Below are 11,284 nucleotides of genomic sequence, written 5' to 3' on the forward strand. Positions count from 1 at the left end.
TAATCTTCCCTGAGTACAGGAGCTTGTTCTCTAGGATTTCCAGAATCGGACCAAAGACCGGGTCTTTCAAAACTTCCTCATATTCATCCTTGAGAACACTTCTCACCATATCCAACGTCCTACGCCTACACGTATTGTTAATCTTATCAATCTGGGTCTCAGCTCCTTCTTCAAGAATGCGTTTTGGAAACTGGTAACCCATCCTATAAAACACGAAATCAAAAACATCAACTTGTTAGCGAATCTGCAGACACGGCAAAGAAACAAAGTCAAAGCTACCCAACTATACCCGATTGACTCACTTCCAAACGCTTACGAGAGACATAAAGATACTCAACATTAAGATGTTTTGTTTAAATTCATAAAACTCACAATCAACTCAACCCAAAACTACAATCAAACTATTATACATGTAAAATAGCCCATAAAACTCACAATCAACTCAACCCAAAACTACAATCAAAACCGTAAACATATATCGATTTACCTTTTAAAAATTCAATCACCACCAAAATAAAATTCAACCTTAAGACTGGTTGTTGTCCGAAAATGCACTCGTAGAACTCTTACATTATCATCGGAACTTATCATTGTCTAAGCTCAAACAATGGACTTTCACAATTTGAGTTTCTAAGCCATTCAGTAATTTATTAATACATGCACATCAACAAAATCACTAAACTAAATCAAATAAAAAAGGGGATCTCAAAACCTAACCTTTAATTTTGAGAAAAGAGGAACCGAGATGAAAATCGAACACCTACTTGTTCTTAATCTGTGATGAAAGCTTCGTCCGCCTCTTGCCAACGCTAATTAACGCTGTCGGAGAAAACAAGTTCAATTAGGGTTCATAGAGAAAACAAAGTTGGAGAAAAGAAGCGTCTTAGAAACAGAAAAATACCACAGAGGAAGGAGGAAGGAGGAAAGAAAGATGGCACGACAACTAAGAGTTCACCGGCGAACCAAGACGCGCCGGACGGAACACGTTGATGGCGAACACGGGAATCGCCTTTCTCGACCTTCGACGGAGAGATGTTGGAGACGATTGGGTTTTGATTTTTTTAACTTTATTTACATTTACTATATCATATTATAACTCAATTTGGAAATTACTTATGTTTTTACATTTTAACCTTTATATTTATAAATCTAAATACGAGGAAAAAACTGGATTTTACTTTTCATTAGTACTAAGGAGACAAAGATTAGTAAAAGCATTCTAAGAGGACAATAGTATAGTTAATTTATTCTCTTTTTCCAAATTTCCCTAAATAATTTACATAACATATAATCTTTGTTTCTTTTAAAAATGATGATAAACTACCTTTAATTTATGCAATATTAATGAACAATTTTAGTTCTACCACACGAGCTCTTTCCATAACACTCAGTCAATAGTTTGATGGTTTACACGATTACTTTTTTCTTTTTAAAGTGTTTTCAGATCGATCTACAAAACTCACAGCTATTTAACATTAACTATTAATAACTTTCTTTCACTTTTCATGTTTATGTTTATTAATGGTACTCAGTTAATTTATTTTAAAAATAATCAAACATGTTTCATATATATTAAACATTATCATATAATAAATTTATCACATAACATGAATAAACAAACAAAGAATATCATATTTTTATAAAAAACGACATATATATATATATATATATATATATATTTCTTCTATAATGATTAATAAATGTGTTTTGAAGTAAAAGATGAACTTATTTATTTTGGATTCTTCTTAATCGAGTTAAAAGGATATCTTCATGCTTTTGGCTATAAACATAGATGATAATAATAGTTGAAAGTTTGAAATGAATTGGATAATACTAATGTACATAATTTGTTTTAGCAAAATATAATAGTAAGTAAAAACTAAGGACTACTTTACTATTAAGAAAGTTTGTCTTTGAAAAATAAAGATAAGAATATTATATGTTCAAATTTGATGCAATATTGTTCATTACTTCAAAATGAAAAATAAAGTAGGTTTGGATGGTTTAAAAGCACTTCCATCCCTTAGAATGGAAACGAATTTCTCACAATTAATTAATTAAAAACAATAAGATTAATGAGAGAAAGTGATATTGTATTCTGTATAGAGATAATATCATAATGCTTTAAGAAACCCAACATAAAAATGACATAACTTTCACTGGTTTAAATTTTAAGAAAGAAAATAAAGTTTGAATCATATAACAAAATGGTGTTAAGATATTTGCATGAAATGATTGAGAACCTCTAGTGGGGCGGATTCTTAGCCAATGAATCAGTTTTAATCACACGAATTTGGAAAACTTGAAAAGTACGAAGTACCCAAACATATTTCAATAAAGTGAAAAAAAATCAATGGAAATGGACAAAAGATGGTGGTGTCACATAAATAGAGCATGGAAAAACATACTCTTATTTGGAGTAAAGTCTAAAGATAGTTTTGTTGCTGGACATGAGAAAAAATAAATATTGATGAGTGTAAGGAATGTGCGTTGAAATCTCTCCTCCTACATATATGAATAATGGAGTGCATGAAGATGTACAAACAACTAGATGTAATGTTTGCAACAAAACACTTGTGAATTAATGAATATGATGTTTAGACCTACATAAACATTTAATTTATTTTTTTTCTCTGGGTGATTTCCATAAGTATAAAAGTTCGGGAAAATGGGCTTTTAATTCCTCAAGTATGCGTAATCAGCATTTTTAATATTCAACTATTACTTGCACATATTTATTCTTCAAGTAAATGCTGACAGTACAAATCAGACTCGAAAAAGTCAGTTGTTAATTCTTTTGACGGAAACGTTAGTTCTAACAGAAAAAATGAGTTTCCTTTCTTGAAACCCAGAAATCTTTAAACTGATTCCCAGATGATTTCGGGAGAAAAGAGGCGTATTCTGACAAAAATTAGAAACTTCCAGCAATTGAGAGTGAAGAGCATGGTTTTATTGTCCGGCTAACAACAAATCTCCTTTGAACTTTGCTCATTGTCACCATTGAAGTTATCAAGAGTGAACAAGTGGAAGAAAGAACATATATTGATGAGATTGATTCGATCAAGAGCGGTTCTATATGGGTTCTTTTTGCTCTGTTTCATGGTAGTCTTTTTAAAATTTATTTTGGTATCTTTATGGTTCAAGATATATTGATGAGACTGAATTGTACAGAAGAGGAAACATATCAAATTCTCCATTTAAGTGACATCTTTCTTCAATGTTCTTTTGTAATAAGAACATACACATCAGTTCTTACCTTAACAAAAGTATCAATTTTACGTTGATCCTCATAGGTGAACGAGAGATCTTGATTTATCAATTCAGTTGGGCTTGGCTTGATTGACCGGTTTGCTGAGCATAGTTGTGCAGCCAACTTTACGTGTGGAGCTCGAGGCAATCTTGTAATGGTTCGCCATAGCCGAGAAGCTTAGATGGATGAGCTCAACGGATGTTAGAATCGACCACTCCACTTTTGTCAAGAGGCAATTACGTGAACATCCTTTACATCGTAGCCTTTTTTTTTCCTTGTTGACACTTGAACACTTGAATGAGCAACGATCATAGGAGATTTGTTGTATACCTGAACAAAAAATCATGTTCTTCATTCTCCAGATGTGTCTAATTCACGCCGGACTCCTCGAAATCATACGAAGAATCAATGAAGAATCAATTTTAGGGATTTATAGTTTTCAAAAGACAAAAACCAATTTTTTAACGAGAACTAACTTTTCCGTGAAAAGGTTAACGGTTGACTTTTTTTAGTATGATTCAGCGTGGTCAACATTTAGTCAAGGAATAAATATGCACAAGTAGTAGTTGGATATTAAAAGTGTTGATTACAAATACTCTAGGAATTAAAAGTTCATTTTGCCATAAAAGTTCCTACCATTATTTTACCATCCAACATATTCCTTGTACTATGAACATTCAGGGGGACAACTTAACAAGTAGTCAAAGTCTTTTTCAACAGGATATATGTTGGGTTTGAACCGTTTTAGTTTTATGTATAGTAATTTTTGTTGGCAAAGAGAAATCACACAAATCTCTAAAGGTGAAACTAAATTCAATTGTTAAAATTTTATAGTGAATGCTGATTCTACCTTAATGCATGTTATATCTAAACTATTAAAACAGAAGTACAAAAAAGAAATAACCCTTAGTTTTCCTCAAAAATTATAACTTATGCCACTGGGATTAAACTCAATGTTTTGCTTATTTTTAAACAGACAAATACGTTTGGTTAATTATTATACCGTCAATGTTTGCTTAATTATTATACCGTGTAATTACAAAACCATTACTAACCCACGTCCTACCATTTTCCTACATATCGTTCGGTACAATAACTAAAATATTGACGTTTTCACTTATTACTAAACCATACAATTATTCTTCATTACTAAACTTCTACATTACAAAACAATAAAAAAAATTGCTGCTTACCTACATACCTTTGTATATCATTTATAAAACATCGACCTGTATTATGATACTAAGTTCGTTCATCGCATCAGATATCCAGTTTTGCGTCTGCAAAATCAAAACGAGTGTATTAGCTATATACAAATATAGTGGAAAAAAAAAGCTATATACAAATATATGTCATAGATTAAGATCATAATTTATATCAATATTATTATAAATCATGTTATTCAACATCAATAATAACTTAAACAATACCAATTTTTCATAATATATTTTTAAATTCAAACTCAAAACCAATCATTTATTATTTTCCTAAAGGAAATTACTTACCTTACACATTCTATTCCTATCTTTAAGCAATCATCATAATAAATACAAAATCTTTTTTTGGTTTATAATCTTGCAAATCATGTAAAACATTTATTATTTACCTAAAAGATATTACCTTCCACTATCTATTCATATATTTAAGCATTCATCTTAACAAATATCATATCAATCAGCTACCACAAAATCTTTCTTTGCGCTTAATCTTGCAGATCACGTAAAATATCTTAATTTTCTAATTATCTATTCGTTTATTACGTTAAGTAACTAACAAACGAATTAAACTTGGAACAAAATCGTATTGGATATTCGCTATTTAATACTAAAAATTCACAACTAACAAAATCCTAGATATTAATATGCTATTTAGGCCTGGGCGTTCGGATTTTCGGGTCGGGTTTGGGCCGGTTCCTTTCGGATTAGGCCCTTTGGGTCCTAAACATTTAGGCCCAATAGGTATTTAGAAATTTCGGTTCGGGTCGGTTGTTCTTCGGTCCGGATCGGTTCGGGTCTGTAATTAAAATACTCATAAAATACCATACTTTTTTTGGGTTCATTTCGGGTCCGGATCGGGTTCGGATATTTAGGATCTGAAAAGGACATGACATATCCAACTCCATAACATTTTGTCGATATTTATCATATATATCTAAAATTTTACAAAATAACTTAAAATGAAATTATTAATAATTAAAATAAAACATTTTTAAACTCTAAATTTTACATTTTAAAGCTTCACATTAATTAAAAAATGTTACAAAATAATAACAAATGTTGTTAACAAAAGATATTTCAACTAAATCATAAAATAATATATATAAAATAGAACACAAAAAATCATAGTTTTGGATATACATGTTTTTAAGGCGGGTACAAATCGGTTCTTATAGGGTCGGGTCTATTAGGATCGGGTTTTTCGGGTCCGTGCCTATTTGGGTCGGTTCCCTTCGGTTCCGGTTCTTTCGGGTAACATAAATTTAGATCCAAAAGGTACTTATGAATTTTCAGTTCGGTTTTGGGTCGGATATATTTGGATAGGTTCTGGTTCGGGTTTTCGGGTCCAGGTTAAAATGCCTAGACCTAATGCGATTTACTCTAACCTTTCCTAACTAGCTATATATACCTCTTCTCCAATAACTTAAACACCATATCATTAAACGCAAATCCTCCAAAAATGTCAACTATGACTACTTTTCATCCTCTCACAAAACTCACGCCTTATAAAAATAACTGGCGAGTTTAAGTTAAGTGCTTACATTCTTAGAGGATGAACATCGCTTTTGGAGATACCTTTGAGATGGTTTTTAACAGACCAATGGATAAACCAATATTTCTGAATGTTTATTGTGTTATAAGAGGTTACTGCTTTAACAATCTAAACTAATATTTCCTCTGTTTTTTTTTGTAGGGAAACAAAATCCAAGCATGTTGCAAAAGAACACACATGTACTATGTTCAGCATGCTATACCAATTAGAGAATGGGGAGTAATTGAAAATGTTCAAATGAATGCAGCTGGTGGCAGGGCAGACGTATTTCTGTTTATTTCTCGGAAAATAACACTATATGGGCTTTAATTTGTGATTCAGGATACACCAATGTCAGAAATCAATAACATATGAAACAAGTACATGAATGTTTTTACAACAAACAAAACATATAATTACATCAAACATACACCCGCGCGGGCGCGTGGGCCAAAAAATAGTATACAAGACAAATGATTTCAAAAGAACACTATTATAATGACCCAAATAAATGAAGCCCATGCTTCTGACCACAATTTATTAAATACTAAAATGGCCACAATCTTACAAAACTTTCAATGGTCTAGTGGTTAGTCATTCACCAAGGCTATGTTAGAGGCTGGAGTTTGAATTCCCTAGGCTGTGAATATTTTTTGTTTTTCATTTTTTTAGCCATTTTTCTATTTTGGACTTATGGCCTTAAAAAACCTAGGACCGGATCTGATTATATATATGCTAGCTTTATAGAGATATCAGGAAAACAAGGCTGCAATAGTATGGAAAGAGGTATTTTCCTCAAAATTTCACATAATATTATATTATATGGTACCACTTTTATTGCTATGTATATTTTGTTAAGTATGTTTTTTTTTGTTATTTAATCCAATTACCTTTTTAATACACAGCATTTTTGTTTGATCTCAACAAAACATTTTAACAACAATTTAGCATAAGCCTAAGCATATTTATTCAGAACCGAAGAACTGAACCATACCGAGCCGAAATAACCAAAATGAAACCGAACTGAATTTCATAAATATCTGGACGGGTCCTATATCTCTAAAACCGAGAAATCAAAACTGAATCGGAACTAAACCGAGAAAATATCAATTATACTTAGTTTTTAAATAACTAGATATCCTAAAATAATATTTATAAACTAAATTACCTAAATTACCCGAATATTTTTACCCAAAATATTTATAATTATTAAAATTGCCCGACGTTTTTATCTGAACAATCCGAACTACCCGATATTTAACCTGAAAAAAATCTGAGTTATCCGACGTTTTTACATGTATTATCTGAAATTACCAAAAAACTAGAACCGAACTGGAACATGATTGGACCGAATTTTTTTGAATATTAACCGGTTTTCAACTTTGTTACGAAACCAAAAACTAAAATAATCCAACATAATTTTGTATATAAGTTTGGTTTAATATATTAAAAGCTGTGGTTACGTTTACTAGGAAAAAAAAATCATAATGCAACAAACAACCGAAATCTCATAGAAGTCAGACTCAAGTCTATACTAATCAAATAGCTAAATACAACCTAAGAACACAATACAAAGGTTGTTGGAGTATATATTTGACCGAAGTCATTAAGCAAAGCATATGTTAGACATTTCTTATTCATAATCACCAATGAGTTCTCTCTCGACGTAAATCGGTTTGATAAAAAACTGGTCTTGTTATGCAAAGACATCTCCAAAAAGATGGACTGAAAAGACAAAAGTGGGTAGATTATGAGAAGAAAAACAAAACCACCACTATAGTCTAAACTTGAAGAAAAAAACTCCCATTTTCTCATCTCTCATCTTCCTGTAGAACTTTCAAGACCTCCGACAGGAGGAATAACCGCACGAACGGACCTATCTGTTTCTTTTGTCTTTGCAGGCCCAATAGACGATCCTCCTCCTCCTCCTGTTGTTCCTTTTGACTTCTTCTGCCTCGACTGTTTCTGTCCCACAGACTGATCATTCTGTTGAGGTAAGTCTAACCCTGAACCTGACTCCGACCCTGAACCCGTGCTCTGCTCTCTCTGTTTACCCGTGCTACGTCTTGATGGCCTTGTTGAACCTCCTACCCTTGATGGAGACTCTGCAGGTGAGTTATTTGTGCCTGTGGATGCTTTACGCCTCCCCTTGTTCCTTTGCTTCTCCCTGGGTTTCTTGTTGGAACTTCCTTTAGCCTCAGCCGTCGGAGACTTATAATCATGCATCTACAGATTCCCATGAAAGATATGAGTTCATCTACAACCAAAATATGTAGTGTAAGGTACTATTTACCCAGCTTGGGGTCGTAGCAGAGGGCCCTTCCCATCCTATATGAGCAACATGTTTCACATCTGTCGGTTTTCCAATCTGCATCTCTGGTTCCTTATCATCCTCTGCATGCAGCAGTTTTTGTAACTTTTTAAAATCTGAATTCATGATGACTATACACAGACATGTATTAATAAACTGATAAGTGAACTCACCGAAGATGCGAGCAATGTACCTCAATCCTTTTAATAGACCCTTCATTGGTGAGGTCAGCTTCAACTTGCAAATGCATACCTAACTTGCATGTCAAGCAATCAAAAACCTTTTTTCATCAATCGTTTTTAAGAGATTCTTCTTATTTCTCTTACAGTTATGTATTCATGTAATAAGTAAGGTTGTGATATGCAGAGGGGGAAGGTGTGAATTGTTTATGGGTGAATCCTACTTGAAATAAAACCCCTAAGAAATCGATAAAATGAGCTTACATTGTTATGGGAGAAGATAAAACCCTATTACCAAAGGAACGGAATCATATAGATTTCGAAGATCTGTAACTCCGCTCCTGCAGATGTAAGAGGAATATATAAACAAATAAGAACAATAGCAAAATAAAACATTCTTTGCGTTAAGAAGAAAAATAACAAGATAAGTTTAAAGAAAACAAATTACCTGGCTACAACTTGTAAAACGATATGTTCTTTCCAAAATGTTTCAGGAGAAAATCAAAAGGCTTTTCTCTACTTCTTTTGTTATTTTCTTGGTTCGTATTGTGTTATGGGTCGCGAATAGAAGAGAAGGGTAACGTAATGAAAAAAAATAAAAATCTCAAGATGTGTCCTCTTTCTTTGAGCACAAGGAGCTCTTTTTTTTCTTTCCTGTCTATTTCTACATATGGCTATTAAACATGGCGGATGATTATTGGATGTAAAAGTTGTAAGTCAACGGATAACCAGAAGATTTTCCCTTATTTGGTGGTTTCTATATTAAGGTTCTCTGAGTCATCTTATGGTCGTTTTTTACTGGCAAACGCGGGAGATACGGCTATTTGCTTTTTAGGGAAAGCTTAATTAATAAGATCTCGGAAGTTGATCGAAACTTCCACCAACTTCTAGTAAATACTTCCACAAAAATAATAAAATCTAGCATGTAAGCATTTTTACATATCTACATATAATTTTCTTCCTTTAATATTATCACTTAGACCTGTGCGTTTTTAAGTCAAACCGAAGTACCGACTTTAACCCGAACCGGAAAAACTGAAACCGAATCCGAACTATTTTACAAAAATATCCGAATGTGACTTATAAGCTTACTACTTTGGACGTTAGTTATAACCCGAACCGAACCGAAATTCGAATTAGGATCCGAAGATATCCGAAATTAGTTAAATCACTACAAGAAAACGTGCCCATAACAACGAAGATTTACGACGAAAATATTTCGTCGTAAATTTACATGGTGTTTACAACGCAGTTACGAGGAGTCCAACTTTCGTCGTAAACGCAATGTAAATTTACGACGAAATATGTTCGTCGTAAAATCCATGTAAGTTTACGACGAAAGTACGTGGAATGAGAAATACGTCGTAATCGTTACATCGACATTACAACGAAACATGTTACCGTTATATTTAGGTGAAAACGTGTATTCAATGTGCTTTAACTTACCTAATTTCGTCGTAAAGTCGTTGTAAATATTATGTTAAAACCATGTAAAATCCATGTAAAACATTCCTTGTAAAATCGTTGTTATATTTCAACTACCCAACTCGAAAATTTCTCTATATATATGTCATTTCCCACAACTCTCTTCCTCACAACACACAAACGGAAAAAAAATCCGAAAAAAATCAGAAAAAAAAAAGATTTCAAAAAAAGATCTAAGAAAAAAATGGCCGGTGGTGGTAGTATTTACGAGTTACGGAGTTGGATGTTGCACAAACATTCCAACGGGAGGGTGACGAACGCATTTATGAGCGGGCTAGAGACATTCATGCACCAGGCGGGCTGTACACCGATCACGCAGGAAAGCGGTAAGATGTTCTGCCCCTGTCGGAAATGCAAGAATTCAAAATTTGCACGTAGTGAAATTGTATGGAAGCATTTAGTAAACAGAGAAGTTACACCACAATACTACATTTGGTATCAACATGGAGAGGGTTATGGGGGAAATGAAGCTAGTAGTAGTAATAATAATTTTGAGGATGCTCATCATAGTGAAGAACCGAATCATTTGCATAATGAATATAATTATCATCAAGATCAGGAGCAGATGGTAGATCATGATAGGGTTCAAGATATGATTAGTGATGCATTTTTAGAAACAACTACAACAATAGCTGATGGAATTGGAAATGTAGAAGAACCTAATTTGGATGCAAAAAGGTTTTATGAAATGCTAGATGCTGCAAATCAACCAATCTACACTGGTTGTAGAGAAGGTCTCTCTAAATTATCTCTAGCAGCTAGGATGATGAATATTAAAACGGATCATAATTTACCTGAGAATTGCATGGATGCATGGGCGGAGTTGTTTAAAGAGTATTTGCCAGAAGACAACGTGTCTGCTGAATCTTATTATGAGATTAATAAGATTCAGAAATTGGTTTATAGTCTTGGGTTGCCTTCGGATATGATTGATGTTTGCATCGACAACTGCATGATCTACTGGAAAGAAGATGACAAGTTAGAAGAGTGTCGATTCTGCAAAAAACCACGATTCAAACCGCAAGGCCGTGGGAGGAATAAGGTACCGTACCAAAGGATGTGGTACCTACCAATTACAGACAAATTGAAAAGATTATATCAATCTGAGAGGACTGCTGCGTCGATGAGGTGGCATGCGGAACATGTCTAGAGAAATGGTGAGGTTGCACATCCATCAGACGCAAGAGCGTGGAAACATTTTAACAAGGTACATGCAGATGTTAAGTTTGACTGGGTTGCATCAGAAGTTAAGTTTCCTGATGGTTATGTTTCAAATCTGTCAAGATGTGTTGAACGAGGTCAAAAGTTCTC

General features: G+C 33.3%; 1 protein-coding gene across 2 annotated transcripts; it reads right to left on the reverse strand.

Moving 5' to 3' along the window:
* Positions 1-7,426: 7,426 nt before the first annotated feature.
* LOC106400392 (CRIB domain-containing protein RIC5-like) lies at positions 7,427-9,433 on the reverse strand. Of its 2 annotated transcripts, none has more exons than XM_022704877.2 (5): positions 8,937-9,433; positions 8,753-8,829; positions 8,483-8,565; positions 8,292-8,392; positions 7,427-8,224 (listed from the first exon to the last, which is right to left on the reverse strand). In XM_022704877.2, the coding sequence occupies exons 3-5, from the start codon at positions 8,526-8,528 to the stop codon at positions 7,817-7,819; spliced, it is 555 nt and encodes a 184-aa protein (XP_022560598.2). In that variant the 5' UTR covers positions 8,529-8,565; positions 8,753-8,829; positions 8,937-9,433; the 3' UTR covers positions 7,427-7,816. The 2 variants fall into 2 exon arrangements, with proteins under 2 accessions (XP_022560598.2, XP_013696210.2); XM_013840756.3 differs by having other exon boundaries at positions 7,428-8,224; positions 8,483-8,561; positions 8,937-9,430.
* Between the last annotated feature and the right edge of the window lie 1,851 nt (positions 9,434-11,284).

Source organism: Brassica napus, chromosome C1 (assembly GCF_020379485.1).
Source record: "Brassica napus cultivar Da-Ae chromosome C1, Da-Ae, whole genome shotgun sequence".
Classification (NCBI taxonomy): Eukaryota; Viridiplantae; Streptophyta; class Magnoliopsida; order Brassicales; family Brassicaceae; genus Brassica; species Brassica napus.